This window comes from Oryzias latipes, chromosome 12, assembly GCF_053564925.1.
Source record: "Oryzias latipes strain Hd-rR chromosome 12, Olatipes_Hd-rR_3.1".
NCBI classification, from domain to species: domain Eukaryota; kingdom Metazoa; phylum Chordata; class Actinopteri; order Beloniformes; family Adrianichthyidae; genus Oryzias; species Oryzias latipes.
In genome coordinates, this window is record NC_136248.1 from 27,189,305 (window position 1) to 27,206,054 (window position 16,750).

At 42.0% G+C, this 16,750-nt stretch overlaps 1 protein-coding gene across 3 annotated transcripts; it reads left to right on the forward strand.

Annotated features, from left to right (window-relative positions):
- Positions 1-575: 575 nt before the first annotated feature.
- On the forward strand, positions 576-16,025 carry agpat2 (1-acylglycerol-3-phosphate O-acyltransferase 2 (lysophosphatidic acid acyltransferase, beta)). 3 transcript variants are annotated; one of them, XM_020707532.3, is made up of 7 exons: positions 576-1,388; positions 5,214-5,347; positions 10,152-10,327; positions 10,407-10,502; positions 13,579-13,651; positions 13,733-13,821; positions 13,943-16,025. In XM_020707532.3, exons 1-7 carry the CDS (start codon positions 1,210-1,212, stop codon positions 13,958-13,960), a joined length of 765 nt encoding a protein of 254 aa, XP_020563191.1. In that variant the 5' UTR covers positions 576-1,209; the 3' UTR covers positions 13,961-16,025. The 3 variants fall into 3 exon arrangements, with proteins under 3 accessions (XP_020563191.1, XP_004074574.1, XP_078812056.1); XM_004074526.4 differs by having other exon boundaries at positions 577-1,388; positions 13,733-16,025; XM_078955930.1 differs by lacking the exons at positions 13,579-13,651; positions 13,733-13,821; positions 13,943-16,025 and adding an exon at positions 12,456-12,828 and having other exon boundaries at positions 577-1,388.
- The last annotated feature ends 725 nt before the right edge of the window (positions 16,026-16,750 follow it).

Here is a 16,750-nt window from a genome sequence, read left to right on the forward strand (position 1 = left end):
ACACTGGAAAAGGACAGGCAGCTACACAGCTCATAAAATGTGCAGCCCAAAGACATGCATGAGCAGACCTGCACGGTCCATCTTCGCATAAACACACACCCACATGCTAAACAACAGAATAAACACACCACTGCGTCTCCTGATGGGGTTTTTGTAACTCAGTGTCAAATTTCTTTTGTGCGTGTTGCAAAACTGGTCAAAATTGAAGGCAAAGGGCATCTTTACAAATCCCTTAAAGGTTCAAACCACAAATCAAGAAATCTTAAGGATTAGTTCATCAGATTTATGAAAAAGAGAAAAAAATGTTAAACCAGTTTGAAAAACAGTTAGTTGATCAAAACGAATTCCAAGAAAGAGCTATGATAATCAGAAAAACTTTAACGTTTATTGATAAACGTGCATTTGAACGACTAATCGGGTTAATCAAACGACAAAAATATTAGTAGTTTATTTGTTTTATTTTATTTTTTGTGAAAAAATAACATTGATTTTCTACCGGATTTTCCATAAATCTGATGCTCTTGCGTAATCAGAATACTCCTTTTTGTATAAAGTCATCTGATGATTAGAGTCACTGCAGGTTTGATCATCAACGGATCCTAATCTTCCAAATCGCGTCAAACCCTGCTTCCCAGACATGCGTGAGACTTCACGGTCATGGCTGCTGGATAGTGTCAGATTACACTTAAGGGCTGGATTATAGTTTCTAATCCAATTATCCATCATGTGCTTTATTTAATCTGATGTCAACTGGTCGGGTGGTGGGAGACAGTGAATCTTCATGGAGGTTCGCTGAGAAATTGTAGAAACAGAGATTACACAGATTGGGATTCAAGAGGGAAAGATGTGGAACTGAAAAGAATAATAATGCTAGGGCTTTTCGATGGTTGGTGACATTTGACACAGAGGCTGTAAAGCCACCGGAAGTAGAAAAAAATAAGTGATGACGATTAGACTCCACCTCGTGAGGCCATTTAGCAACAGATGAGCATGTGTGCTCATTTCTTGCAGCCACGGTCCAGCATCGCCGTCTATCGGGCGGACTGAAGGAATTCTCCCCAGCTGTGTGTGATGTTCGTCAGGGTTTTCGTTGCATCGTAACTGGCGGCTCAACCCGCTCCATCCACCGTGCTGGGGTTGGTGTTTTGTTTTTAAGTTTTTTAGTTTTCTTTTTTTTTTTTTTTTTTTTTACTGGACTTTGTCGCCGTTATGGATGCGCTGTGGATGGTCTCGCCGCTGCTGCTGGTCCCGCTCCTGCTGTGGACGAGCAGCACGTTCGCTTTCTATTTCAAAAAGTTCTTCTACGTGGCCTGGATGATGTTCTTGGCCCTGCTGGCGATCCCCATGAGTGTGGTGAAAAGCGGAGGCAGGGACATCGAGAACATGAGGTGAGCTCCGGACGCCTGACACAGCTAGCCGCGGCTAGCTCGTTAGCTAACCTAGCAGTTGTTGATTATTATTTTTTTCAACTATTCAGATCAGACTCACCTACCGGACTCCAAACAGTGACATTAAAACCAACTTATTACACTGCTCTGCATTTAATGAAAGTTTACGAAACTAGCACATTTAGTTAATGTCAAGTTTAGAATCATAAATGTATATTAAATGCATTTCTTTTTAACACATGCTATTAGCTCTCTCTTCTTGACTCATTGACATTAGGAAGGTGTTAGCCAAAAATGCTAGCTCGTGTGTGTATATTCTTAGGTCTAAGTAAAAATAATAATAATAATACATTTATTGACAATTTGATGAAGAATATTAGCTCAAATATGCATCGGAGTATGTCACAAGTGTTCAGCCTAAAGCTATGAACTCCTGTCAAAGCAGCTACACTTAACTAACTCGGTTCATGAATTGTGTAAATTCTCTTAAATTGTAATAACTTTAAAATATATATATATATATTTTTTTTTAGTAAATCACAGTTGGTTTTAATCACTACCCGATAGATCTATCAGATTTCGCCCCTAATTCGATATGCGGTTAGTTTTATTAAAGAAGATTTGAGTGGATTGTTTACTTTAGATTTACAGTAAGTATAATAACCATTCCTACATATAAATGAAAATAATTCCATTCCTGATTCAACGTTAACTTAATCATGATTCTGTTGATAACAAAAATGAAGCTATTCAATGAGAACCTTACTGGTCAGACATTCATTGACAGAAAATTTCCCATCATGCAACATTTCGTTTTTACAATTCTTAATGCTTTTGCATTTAAAGCCAACATCCTGATGATTTCCACTCATCTGCTCACTCATGTTGGCTGCTACATTGCAGAGGATGAAAGTAAATCTATCTTCCTGGTTTAAATGGGGTTATTTTACGACTGACAAAGCGAGATGAGGGGTGTCGGTGTCTACTTTGCAGCACAGGGGGTGTCCCTATTGTGCTCCTTCAATCTTGACAGTGAGGATAGATTGCTGCACACAAGTGACTGCATTTCAGTAATTACCTCAAAGAGACAGATGCCAGATGGCAGGTTTCCTCCTGATTAAACTCAGGTACTTGAATAGTTATGAGAGCCATCCAATTGGTCTGAACTGCTGACAGCAGCTGCTTCGGCAGACCTTAAACTATTTCCCAGTGTGGGTACTGTGTGTAGTGCGGTTGCTTCAGCAGTAAGGTTATCTGGACCTGTTGATGGTGACAGAGCACCGACGTTAGGGTCAGACCTCTGGAAAGGGTAACCATTCACTGATAAAAGGGAAGCGTAGTCGCCGGGGTGAGCAGGAAAAGCTCGGTGATTCACGAGGACAGAGAAGTCTGTCACTGGCATCTGCTGTCACACAAAGCCGGGATTCTGAGCTGGACTGCTGACTTTGCTGCTGATTGAGAAAGCTTTTCTTGTGTTCGGTTGCTCAAAAGCATCCGTAACATTCAGTTTACAAATAAGCCATTATGGTAGGGCGCAGCTTATATTTGCTTTTCTGAAACGAGGAGCTACTCGGTTAAACTGGAGAGAACGTAGGAAAACTGGACTTTTCAGCGTGGGTCTTGCATCTATTCTTAGGCTGGCTCTTATATTACTTAAATGTGGGGTTTAGCATTCTTGCTCAGAACTGTTTCGGCTCAGGTTTCTTATTGTGCAATGGTCTCTAACGTCAGCGGGGGACCTGCGCTGTCCTTGCACTTGTGTGTTCACTCAGCCTTTGCAGTTGTCGGGCCTGGATTTGGCCTCCTAAAATTTGTGAAACTTGCAAAAATCCATAAAGAGGCACTTTTGACCTTTTTCACAGTTCGCGGTGCAGGAAATCCTTTTAAATCACAAACACAGAGAAGCCAAAGAACGTTAAAGAGCACAGGGGTGCAATGGCCTGTGTTTATCTGCAACACGATTGGTGTTGCATGACTAGTTTTATATTTTGAAGGTTTTAAAATACATTCCATTTTTCTTTTCTTTTAGACTTCCTGTTTGCCTGAGATCTTTTCAATAGAACATTATTGAACATGTATAAATGTATTCCTTTTTTTTTTCTTTTAAACAACCTTTTTTATGTGTTAGTATTATGGTAATTTACAAAGTTAACTATGGAACTGGAATTATGTCCCAACTCCAAAAACCCTCCCTAACCTGACCTTTTATCTTGTGAATGAGCTGAGAAGTAGTAAGCTGCTTGTTGCTTTAATACCTCTAGTTAAAGCAGGTCAAGTTCTGATCTTATCTGATTGGCCAGGCCTAATAAAATCTTTTCTTACTAGTAAACATGTGGTTGTGATCTGCAAAGCCAAAGGGAGCAGATCACAAACGGATCGTGACGGCGACTTAAGTGAAAGTTCTGTTGACTGATGTCGAATGAAAACCAGAAAGCACACTTGTTATAGCATGTGAATAAACTTGCAGTTGGAATCTAAACTGTTATCGCTGTGATGTTTACAGTCGTCTAAAGATTGCATTGAAGTTTAAAGGTCAAAGGCGTTTTTTTTTTGCTGTGTCTCAATCAGATTTTACTTGGTGGGGAACAAAGTATTCCTTCAGGTCTATCAACACGGAAAGATAAAGACCAACTGAATCGTTTTGATCAGAGTTGTTTTAAAGACCCCAGAAGTTTGTTTTCCCTGTTGTAGACTTTGAAAACTAATTTATAAAAGTGTTTTAAGAGGATTTGAGCTTATAAAGGTACTTTTAGTGAGAAAAACTTAGCAGCTTGACTAAAAATGATACTAAATATAAAAATGGATTGTAGAAATTGTTATTGATCAAATTTTAAAGTTTAGATCCCGTAGTTGTTGATTTTGAAGAGCATGTTAAAGCTTCAGACCTGCTGATGCCCCTCCATGGTTTGGAGATGTGGACACCTGTTTGTATCCAGAGCTGTGACGGTGTGGGATTTTTGATCAATGCGGTGATGAACCAGCAGGGGGGGGTGCGGTTAACCCCACCCCCAAAAAAAGGCATGTAGAAAGACAATTAAGTCAAAAGTTGCGTTTCTGGCAAATTTCATGTTAACAACTGCCGCTCTGTAGGCACTATGTCCTAGAAAACGATTTTTGTTTTGTGATCGGAGTGGGACTTAAAGATAAAATGCTCTGACGTGAGTCAGGGGCTCGCTCGACTCTGACTTTTTTTCAAAATAGCTTAAAAGACATTTAGAGTGGAGTTTTGAAATGACCTCTGAATCTGGTTCCAGGGATTCCTTTACTTCATATTTAGTCAGACACATATGGGGAAAAAAGAGCAGATGGTTGATTCCTAACAGTTATTGGAGCGTTACACTTTCCACTGGCGATGGTTTTCATGATAGCTAGAAACAAAACCCCACACGGATAACAAAGATGTGGAGCAAGAACATCGTTTTATGTGGTTATTAGAAACAATTGAATCAATATTAAGGTCAGCTCCAAACCAGTTAGTTACTTCTGCACCTGTGAGGTTCTTACAGTTAAATTTTTCTATAAGTTTATTTTCCAAAAAAATAAAGTCAAATGTTCTAGTCATTCACGTTTAAGAGCTGACATTAGAGCGTTTTTTGCCTTTGTTCTAAAATTCTTCCTCTATTCTCTTTATCGACTGTTTGTTTCTAGTGTTTATCTGTCTTTGTCTAATGTTTTCATTTGATCAAGGTCGCTTTCCGAAAAAACCTCCTTGTATCTGTTTGGGGAAAAGAACAACCTAAATATTTTTTTGGAGGGTTATCTCTCTGATAGAGGAGCACCTGCTCATCTGTTTTCCTTTTTATTTATTTTTTGTTTTTCTCTCAGGATCATCCGCTTCCTGGTTCGGCACGTCAAATACTTGTTAGGACTCCAAATAGAAGTGAGCGGTCAGGAACATCTGCAGTTACAGGGTCCCTATGTCATCATCTCCAACCACCAAAGCTCCCTGGATGTTTTGGGTGAGTGAAGAATTCCCCAGAAAATTACAAACATTTCTAGGTTCTCTTTTACTTAAATTCGGACACAATTGAATTGACTTTTATTAGAGTCAGAAATTAAGTTAAACTTGCGATTTTGAGGTTGAAAAAACAGCTTTTCTTGGTTAAAATTTAGATTTTTAAATAAATCATCCATAAATCTGCTGAAAATATTTCTCAGGGCTCCTTGGAGTGTAATTAGATTAATAAATGATAGAGATGCTGAGTCCTCATGTTTGAGAAGCAACTTCCTTTAAAAAATACAAGCAGCATCTATCTTGCATTTGATATCCCTTTTTCTGTCAATGTGCAGTTTGTCCTGAACTTAAAAAATATATAGAATAAAAGAAGCTTTAGAATGAGCCTTTTTTTCATTTTTAGACATTTCTTTAAAACCTAATTCTCCTCCTTTTTAATAGCTGCTTCCAAATGTCCACATTCTGGGGCAGTTCTATGAAAAATATTCCATTTCAGCTTTTATTGTCAAAGGTTTCATTGATATTTACTTCACTGATTAGTTTCTTTTTTAGATTATTTAGTCCGTCTGAAAAAGGAGATTAGGAAAATCGCCCTTTTTGAATTGTTTTTGGGATTTTTACTTTCATAATCAGTCATCATCATCATCAATGATTATCTTTACGGTGTTTTGTGTTCGGCCCACTTTGCAGTCAGAACTGGCTATTGTTCGGTTTGCTTCTGTTCGGCTTGGAACACAAATCTTCCTAAATGTCACGATCTAACGTTTAAGCATGCTCGCGTAACAAGAGGATCTGAGTTATGAAATTGTGGTGTCAAGTGTGAAAACCAAGAGAGGAACTAGCGTGGATGATGGTCGCAGATCGGTGGGTGGGAGAGAGCTTAACTCACCCCAGCCTGGAATGACTCCACTACAAGACCAAATCGTGTACAGACGACAAATAATCGAGTGCATTTCATGATTGGTTAGCAAAGGCCGCATATTAGACTGCAGATTAGGTTGTTGCTAACTGGACCCTCTTTTGTGACCCAGATCTGATTTTTATATATTCATTTAATTTCTCACCAGGCAGCTTTAAGGGTATAAAAGTCTGTTTCCGTTGCTCTGGAATCTAGTCCTGAACCTGGCCAGTATTCAGACTGCCTTTAACCAAACATTTCTGATTGGAACCAAAGCTTATAAACAAAACCATGTGACTAAACATCTCTTCAATCATTGGCCAGGAATTTCGAGGGCAGGGCAAAAGCGATGACCGGAAAAAAATCTTACGCTTTGCAATTCTTGTTAAAAAAGTTCATTTTAACGAAGTCATGACTTGCATTCACATGGAAACTTTTGTGCGATGAGAGCACGCCCAAATAAAGAAAAGCGCTTCCCCAGAGCGACGTGGAACACCTTTGCAGAGCAGGGCTCGGCATCCCTCTGGTTATCCACTAACAAAACCATTTTGGACAATCCTACCCATCCAAGTGAAGGGGAAGAATCCAGATTCAGTCTTAAGGCCCGTACACACCGGGACGAATATTCGCCAGCCGTTTTTCAACACGTTTTTTGTGTTCACACCCAGGCAATTTTCGCTGACGATGAGCCGAGCGAACATGCAATTTCATTCCCTCACATTAGATGGCGCTTAATGTAAAACAGAAATACTCCTTTACACAAGGTGGCGCTGCGCAACTTTACGCTTCTTAAAGTCGCTTTTCACTCAGAAGAAGAGCGCAAGTATTTACGCGCTTGTCAGAATCAAACAAAGAGAACATGAATATTTCCAGCACCAGTAGCTCTAGCTCCAGTTCCAGCGATGAAGAAATTATTGTTCCGTTGAATGATGAAAGACGCCAGAAAAGACGCAGATTTTGGGTACATCCCATAGTTACGAGAAGAGAAGAACATGAGGAGTTTTATCGACTGGTACAAGAGCTGAAAATGTATCATGAGCGTTTTGGGGGATATTTTAGAATGTCCGTCAGTGAGTGCATCTCCTTCGTCTTATTTCTTCGCGGCAGTGTAGACGCTACTTGGCGTATATCTTCTTTGCTGTGACGTTTGTGTGCTTAGCAAGACAGTTTTGTGTTTGAGCGCTCCCAAGTTGTGTTTTACTGTAATTTCAGAAGCTCCAGACACCTGTGCAAAAGCGCCATTCTCATTGGTCGTATAGTTTTTTGATGCTGCGCGTCAAACCAAAAAAACGAACCCGAGGCGTTTTTTACAAAAATGACGCTTTTACGCGTGGCGTTTTTCGCGTCGGTGTGCACACTCACATTGGTGCCCTTTGTTTAGTCACGAGCCGTTAAACGTTGGCGAATATCGCGTGCGAAATTCGTCCCGGTGTGTATGGGCCTTTAAGATGCGCTTTGTGTTTTTTTTTTTGTTTTTTTTTCTACTTTGAACCATTCATAATTCCTCCTGGCTTTAAGTTTGAGTGGAAAAGTCAGAGATTTAGCAGAGGTGAATGTTTTGTTTTTTTAATCTTAGTCAGGGGTATCTAATTAGAGCTGAGGAAACTTGGCACGAAGCTGTTCTGAGTTTGAGTTACCATGGTTACTGCCACATCCAGCTGTTAATTACCTGCTCCTCCTCGACTCTTCCAGATGGAGTTGAATCTCCCACACTGTTAATGTTGGGCCTCGTTTCACACCTGCTCTGCTGTTTCTTATCATGAACTGAACTGATTTCTAGCTCAGCTTGGATGTTGGCATCTTGGTATCTCCCCTACACCACAAGCATGGAGGAATGATGAAGGCGGCTGTCATCAATAAAGTGAGATATCCCAGTTTATCTGATGGGCCACATGTTTATATGCAACTATAGAGGGATGACGTGGAACTCTAAGTTCTGGAGGCCGTGTTTATTAACGGGCAAAGCCATTGCTCCTCCTAATTCCATGGATGTGGTCTTTTTTTTCCTTTTTCTTTTTTCATAAAGCTTTATTGTTCTGCTGTTTTACATCTGCTCTATCCAGCGATCCTCTTCACACACATGCCGTTTCATACCTTTATTAAATATACTGCTGTGTGTTTTCTGGTTGGGGAGAAATGCTGTCGGTGTCAAAGTGGGAAGTCTGCCGCTGCGTTCTCAGGCGTGGATTTGTTATCGAGAGTTGACCCTGCAATTGTCTTTCAGTGGCCAAAGAATTTCCTGTTTCTTTTGTGTAACATCTGTTCATTGTTGCAGACATTCGTGTGCTGTGGGGCAGTAAGTGAAACAAATTTACTCAAGTCCCACAAACCAGAAAGTTTCTTTTTGGAGACTGAATTTAGGCTGTTGTTGTTGTTGTTTTTTTTTGGGTGCATAATCTTTTCTGCAGACCACTTCTTGTTTCTCTGTCTGTTGTTTTCTGTGAATCAAATAGTTTTGGATCCAGTTTAATAGATGTGGGGTTTTTTTTTTTTTTAGATTTAACAAAGATTTTTTCAAACTTTTTAAAGAACCACACCAATGAAAATTGTTTTTTTGTTTTGTTTATTTTTGAAGGGGTGTTGGGGGGGCGGGGGGGTCTTCTTAAAGCATTTTGCACAAAATTCCATTTTTGAGTATTTCTTTTATCTTTCTTGTTAATCGGGAGCAGATAAAGAAATTCAGTTTAAAAAAAGAGGTTAGTTGTGTGATTAAAAATCCACTGGGTTGGCCTCACGCGCCAAGGTCTCAGCACGGGGAAGGGAATAGCGGGCGGGGTTGCCCTTCACCAACGGTCCCTCCCACCACTTGGGGAGAAATTTCTAATAAACTCTTACTGCTCTGCAGAAACTGTCCTAAAAATCAACAGGTTTTTTTGTTCTCGGCTGAAAACTGCAAACTAATGGTCTCGTAAAAAAGATCAAAAGATGATCGGAGTGAGACTTCAAGATGAAATGCTGACATTAGCCAAGTGAAAACTGGACTTTTATTTGTCTGCTTTATGCAGCTTTATTTTTCCCCGACCAGTCCTGCTTTTTAAAGGGTTCACACCAGTTTCACCATTCATGGTGTATTTTAGCTTTGCCTCTGGCCGTTTGACTTGTCATTTCTCATCAACCCTGAGGACATTTGACTCTGCAGGTCTGGTTCATTTGACTAGTTCATTCGCCGCGGTCCGTGCGGGAGCATAACTTGGACGCCGCCTGTTTGAAGAGGTGGACTTTGACTCTGGCGGCATAGAGTGGACAAATGCTGGGTTGACCCACAGGTTTCTAAGGGGCTGGTTTTTCAGGTGTGGGGTTGCTGCCATTTTTTTGACAGATGGATGACTTCAGCGAGCTTCATATAAGCTTGACAGAACACGCCCAGAACGGCCTTTTGTCAAGCTGAGGATTCAACGGCGGATCAAAAGCCTCGCCTCGGTTTATCCCAAGTTTGACCTTTAAACTAAAATGACGATTCTAAGAAAATGAATTCTTAGTACAGTTGTCTTGGGTATTAAATCTAGTTGTAGGGAAAAGAGCGACTTCAAGCTGGTCTATAGACCTGCTTATGATTTTGAAGGGCTGTTTTACATTGGAATGAATGGTTTACCTGGAATAGAGGCCACCTAGTGGTTTGCTAGCGAACTGACGCAACTTTTTTTATCAAACCAGAATCAGGAGGTCTCCCCGTTCAGTTCTACCTATGATATACTTGTTTAGATGAATGTAAAGCACTAAAAAGAGCTTTTAATACCCTACCACTACCTTACCTACTACCCTATGTAGGGGTGAAATGGATTAAACAGTGTTCAAGTTGGGTCTTTTTTTAAATTTCAGTTTGCATTAGGATGGGTGAAATGTTTATCTGGGAGGGCACAAGGACCAAGTGACCCCTGAGGTTAAATAACTGGGTTCGTTTCCTCCGCAGGCATGATGGAGATCTTACCCGACCGCTGCACCACGATCGCCAAGAAAGAGCTCATCTACGCCGGCACGGTGGGTCTCATCTGCTGGCTGGGCGGCATCGTCTTCATCAACCGTAAGAAGACGAGCGACGCCAAAAACGTCATGTGCGATGCCGCCAAAACCATGCTGGAGGACCAGGTAGATGAACTTAAGTTGAAGCTGTTTCAGCGGATGGTGATATGTGCAATGACTTTTTTTGTCTCCTTCTCCTGCACAGATTCGACTGTGGGTGTTCCCAGAGGGGACGCGCAACCAGCAAGGGGACCTGCTGCCCTTCAAAAAAGGTGCTTTCCACCTGGCAGTGCAGGCGCAAGTTAGTACTTTATTTTTACTTTGAAGCTCTTGACTGTTTTTAGCAGAGGAGAGGGCAAACTGTCCTTTTCCATATGCTGCTGTAATGCATGAAATCATCCTATCCCGTGCTTTAATGCCCACATTCATCCTTTTTGTTCTGTTGACCCTGAGTGAGGGGCTCTGGCTGACGTCCTGGAAACTTTTGACAGAAGAATGAGAGGCTAGCAGTCTGCTTCCAGACACATGGGGGAGCTAGCAGCTTTACAGCACCAAAGATACCCCCAAATGGAGACCTGAGCAAGCTGCTCATCCTCACGAATGCTAAAAACCTTCACTTTAAGCCGCTTTAATGTTTGTTTTTCTGTGGAATGAGTTGCCCATCTCTGCCCCTCAGAGGATTACAGGCAGGACAGACGGAAAGCGCAACACAAAGTCAAACACAGCGTTCCTGAGCGTTTTCTCTGCAGGCATGAAGGGTGGGAGGTCTCTGCTGGGGAGCTCACAGCAGACTCTCGCGGTCGGGCAGGTGGAGCGAATTAAAGAACAATGAATTGCTGGCAGAAACATCAAGCCTGTTCTCTACAGGAATTCCTGTTGAGGAGTCTGCAGACTGAGATGAAGATCTGATGCTCATGAGGACTGAAGGGCTCCTAACACAAGCATAGCTTTTTCGTTTTAAATGCATGTTTTCTGTATCTTGTCTGCAGCTAAACGCTCGTTCCTGACGCCTACGTTTATTTTTCAGCGAATCCTCCCGAGTGGTTTTGCTCTCGTAGAAGCAGATGAACTTATTTCAGAGGCTGATGAGCTCAATCTGGTTTCATTTTTGTCCTCTTTGCTCTGCTTTACACGGGAGACCGTTTCTGAGGCTGTTTGCTTCTTCTGAGCCTCTTCATGTGGACTCAGTCAGCCAGATTGAGTGGGAGCAGCAGAGTCCCCGGGGGTGGTGGGGGTGGAGGGTACTCCGTCTGTCCCGATGAAGGGCCACTTGGGGGCCTGGAGATGGAGTCGACCTCCATTAGCAGCAGTGGAGAACACAGGAACGGCCTGACATGCTGAACTTGTGTGTGTAAAGGAATGAGATGTTGGTTTAGTCGAGCATTTAAACATTTCCTGGGCCCCTTAATGCCTTCAATTAGTTTAGTTTGTGAAGGTTTCTTTTTTCTTTTTTCTGGAAACGGTTTGAGAACATCAGCGCTGCTCAGAAATGAGGCCCCCGGGTTTTTTTAATTGATTTATTTTTCTTTCATTTTTTGGTTTTCCCTCCATCATCCTGGATGCTGTGAGGAAGCGCGAGCGTGTCGTCATAACAACTCCCAGCGAGGACTGTTAAACCTGCACGGCTGCCGGCCTCCGTGCGGGTTGAGTCCTGTGATGCAATCCTTCAAGATTTTCACATTAATTGAATACATTTTTCATGAACTCCTTTTGCATTTTGAAAATATTATCCCTGTCCAATCGTCTTTTGATCTTTTGTAAAAGCGTTCCCATTGACCTTTAGAAAGACTGGTTTTCTGGAACATAGTTTCTGCAGAGCGGCCCTAGTTCATTCAGGGTTCTGGGCTCCTAAAAAGTCTTGAGATTTGATATCTGAGCCTTAAAAGTTGCGCTGTTTAAAACCGTTTTTACCTTTCTTGTTAATTACATTTTTCAAACACAAATTTTCTGATCAAATAAATGGCAGTAGAACCAGTTTTCATGGACCAATACACTGAAAAGAAAACTGCTGGTTTAAAAGAAATAGTAAAGAAAAATAAAGTTATGGAAAGGACCATTGGTGTGCTGCCCTCTGTGCCCTTTTTAGCCAAAACCAAAAATCTGTCTTTTTTTTTTTTTTTTTTAAGGACGTAGTTTCTGCAGAGCAGCAATACTTCATTAGAAATTCACCTCTAAGTTGTGGGCGAGACTGCTGGTGTTGTTTAAGCCCATCCTCATTTCCCATCATCCATCTGTTTACACTCTCTCCTGCTAGCTTACAGCCCCTCGCACCCCAAACCTATCCATACCGGTGCATCAAAAATGGCGAGCATTATTGCAGCTGTACAGTTTGGATGCCAGCTCAGAGACGTGTGTGGATCTGGTCGTCTACAGGCAGATGCATCAGAATGGAGCAGAGCAGGAAGCTTTGGGCCCGCCGTTGTAGTTTCTACAAGCTTCTTCCAACGGCTGCTTTTCCTCTGCTCCTGATTCCCAACGAGTTGAATAAAGAAATACTCAAATGCAATTTTAACCGTCATTTTCTTTATATGTCATCCATCATGAGAAAAATGCTACATGAACACGTTAAAAACTGCAGTCTCCAAAAAATCTACACAGTCCAGAACACTGATGAAAACAGGAACGGGCTCAACTCAGACGAGGTAGCGATCTTAGTTTTCATAAAGAAAAGGGTTTCTTTAATTCTTAAAGCCAGAAAAGGACAGTAAGAATTCAGAACCTCTGATCTTTCCAAAAACAGGCTTGAAAGAAAACGGGTGGTTTCAGGTTTGTTGGTTCATGTCTGCATCATTTTGTTATTAAAGGTAAATTGAATGACTATAATGTATAACATTGACTGCTGCTTTGGTTGTTTTTCTATTTAGCTGCAAAGATAAAACCCTGACGTGGAAACTGGCTTGGCTGTTCAACGAGCCACCCTTCAGTTTTTAATCCAAAGATGTCTCTAGTGTATGTGGCAGATGCCCTGTTGTGTTTGCCCTTGAGCAAGGCCACAGTTCATATTATCACTTGGTTTCTTTATGCGCTAAACTCTAAAACTCACTCTTGTTTGATGTTTACCCCTCAGATGAAACATTTTTATTATTTTTATCACACAGATTCAATACAAGATGCTGAAAAGTTCATGGATTGGCCGATAAATTATAGAAATGTGCCAATTTACTGACGTAAAATAAAATAAAACACATTTTGTTTTTTGTTTTTTAGTACAAAAGACGTAATCAATTACAAAGTGTTATATTTGAATGAATGTAAGAAATTTGATTAACAGTCTTTTTTTCTACAGAAAGCGGTGCTTTTCCTTAAATGTTTTTATTTTTGATTGTCTTATTTTTGTGAATCGCAGGAAGTCTCATTAGTTTCCTGCTCTTTTTCAGGTTCCCATCATACCCGTCGTTTTCTCCTCCTACAACAGCTTCTACCATCGGAAAGAAAAGCAGTTCAACTCAGGTATTTGCCTTTTCTTTTGCCGGTTTTCCGTGCTTTTGCTTGTGGGCGTGGTCAGATGTGCGCCGCTCTGCGCTCCTGCAGGGACCATCAGGTTGAAGATCCTCCCAAAGATCGAGACGAAGGGGATGAGCTCGGACGACGTGTCCTCTCTGGCCGACAAATCCTACCAGGTGATGCGCTCCGCCTTCCTGGAAATCTCTGACTCCGTCACCCAGAGCAACGGGCCCACACGGCACTGAGGATTTGCCACAGTCCCGCCCCCAACCCCCCCTCCTCCTCCTCCTCCTCCAGGTCGGCACGTCCTCCTAGCCAAGAAACAGCGCGACACATCTTCTTGTCAAGTTGACGCCTGGTGCAGTCGGCCTGAACTCAACACTACGGTGTGTCCTGACCTTCTGCGGTGCTCCGCTCGCCGCAGGCGGAGTGACGGACCGCCAGCTCAGCAGTGTGGCTGTGTGTCGTTCATGCACGCCTTTTGGGGTGGCGCCCTCATCCCTGCTTTTGAGCCTGGCCTTTGGAAAGCCTGGCGCCGTTTTCTTCCTTTTCGTCTGCTTCGTGTTGAGCAGATTCCCCTCAGCAGGTATTTCTGTGTTCGTCTCACGCCGCCTTGGGTTCCCTCATCTCTGGCTGCTCGTGTGTGGATCCATAGAAGCACAGCATCTTCCTTCTTCATTTCCCCGTCCTTTTTGTTGCTTCGTCTTCGTCTCGGTTTCTAAAGCCGAAGGTTGTGGAGGTAAAAGGCGGTCGACCGCTTTTGTCTGCATTCGTTTTACGTAGGCGGTTCAGCGTGACGACCAGCAGCTCCATGGCGTCTGGGGGCGAATTAACCAAACCGTTTGTGCTGTCAGTCTTTCTTTTGTTTACTTTTCCAAAAAACAACACAATTTGCAAAAATAGTTCTCTGTCGTAGATTTATTATTTTATTTGTTCTTTTTTTCATGAAAGTTCTTTTTTATGTGAATTTCTTTTGCTTTTGAGAAGCTTTAGTTTCATAGGAAAGACCTCAGAGATGAAGATGTGTCAAAAAAAAAAGAAACTGCTGACTTCAGCATTAATGTTCCAAAGTGCGAGCTACCTGCTGTGCCATGAAGAGAACCCTCTCTGTGAGCCAATGACGGCGTCTGGGATCACTCGCTCACCTTTGTACCAACGATTAAAGGCAGATCTGCCGTAGGTTTTGATTGTTTTTCTGTTGAGATTAACTGAAAGATTTTTGCTCATGACCGACCAATCCGACTCCTAAGAAGAGTTTGATCCCAAGAATTTCTTTGACTTACTTAAGTAATGAATTCTCCCAGATTTTAGAAGAAGGAAGTGATCTTTTTTGTTGTTTCAGAAACTCTGGCCTTAAATTTGTTGGTTTTGCCGCTGCTGTACTTTGAATTGTTGGCTTAATTTATGTTCGGTACTGACAATAACTCCTCAACTCGCAGGAGCTTTTTTCTTTGTTTTTCCCCATTAGTCTTACATTTTTGGTCTTAATTTTTTGCTCACTGCCTTGAACACTTTCCCCTGTTTTGCCCTCAAAGCACTACCTGAGAATGTAATTCAGCGTTCAAGAGATTTTCTTTGTTACAGCCGTTTGTTTCTTTCGTTGTTGACAGCATCATAGCTGCTGCTTGATTTAAAACGTGTTGATTTCTGGTGTAGATGCTAATCTCATGCTACGTTCACACTGGGCTCAGACACGTGCGTTCAGGTGACCACTTCCACAGAAAAGTCCAAAGCGAGGTTCGTGCTGACTCGCGTTTGAGCGACCATGTTCCTCCGCTGGGAATGCGACAGTAGTTTCAGTAAATCCAAATGAATCACCCACCCCCCCTTTTCATTTTACATCTCTGCTCACAGATTCTGAATGTCTAAAAGCACTCGACCAAATCAGTGTCTGCCCCCCAAAAAAAGCAGCAAATGTCACATGTGCTCAGTGTTTTCAATTCATTTCCTGTTGATTTCATGATGGTTGCTTACTTTAAATGTGTGATTTGTGTAACCAGCAGGCTTTACAACCCCCCCACCCCCACCCCTGCCTGTTGACCTTCAGGCAGATGGAGGGGGAAAAATAATTCAAAGTATTCTTAACTTTATTTAAGCACTTTTTTGTGGCAAAGTTCAGATGTGAGGATTTTTCACCAAAGTGTGATTTGGATGCTTACATCCTGCTGAGCGCTGTTGTGTGTGCTTGTGTGTGCGTGCGTGCGTGCGTGAGTGAGTGAGTGAATGAGGTCCTTTGCTGTGTGTAAAAATACACAGCTGGTCTAGATGCCCATTCTAGTATCAGGTTAATATTGACAATATAGTGGTCTTGATTTCACCTGTTCTGGGTAAATGTGAATGCCTGGCATTACCAGAAATAAAAAGAATATCTCTCTTTTTACCGTGTGGCTCTTTTTACTGAAGCTACCTCGTCTGTATTTGCGTCCCGCACCAGTCCTGGAGTGGAACCATCAACCCCCCCCTCCAATCACATACTCACCGTTCTGCACACACTTAGTGCCCGGTGAAAATGAATTTCGGGTGGGGCAGAAAGATGACATCACAGCAGGAGAAATCATCAAAAATGACAAATGGGGCTCCAAAATATTTTTCAAAATCCATGTCTGAGATATCCAAAAGAAGTTTGAAAATTATTGGATGGTAACAGGATCTACAGCTTGGAACTTCAGCTATTGTGTGTGTGTGACATTTGGTGAGTTGTTTTTTCTTTTTAACCCCACACTATAAAAAGAAAAAAACTTCAAGCTAGGGATGAGCCGATATAAGATTTTTCCGGCCAATACCGATAACCGTTCCCTTCTGGAATCATCAGGTTGCTGGAGCCTATCCCAGGTCATGATGCAGGCTCAGACACGCACCTAGGGGCAATTTAGAGACGCCAACCTATCAAACATGTTTTTGGACTGTGGAAGAAAACCCACACAGAAAAGTCCCAGCAAGGATGTGAACCAGTTCATGTCCCTTTCTGCCCACGTGTCCTTATTCATTACAGTATTTTCCTTGGAAGACCAGTGTGCTCTCCTTTCATGTCACATTTTGCCATTTGGGTTGGAGGTCATGGTTGCTGCTCTGTTGCATCATGTCTGTAAACTGATCAACCTTTAG

Coding starts and splice junctions, on each gene's coding strand:
- agpat2 (XM_004074526.4), top strand. CDS start 1,210: ATGGATGCGCTGTGGATGGTCTCGCCGCTGCTGCTGGTCCCGCTCCTG. Junction 1,389..5,213: donor AGGGACATCGAGAACATGAG/GTGAGCTCCGGA, acceptor TTTTTCTCTCAG/GATCATCCGCTTCCTGGTTC. Junction 13,652..13,732: donor AGAAAAGCAGTTCAACTCAG/GTATTTGCCTTT, acceptor GCGCTCCTGCAG/GGACCATCAGGTTGAAGATC.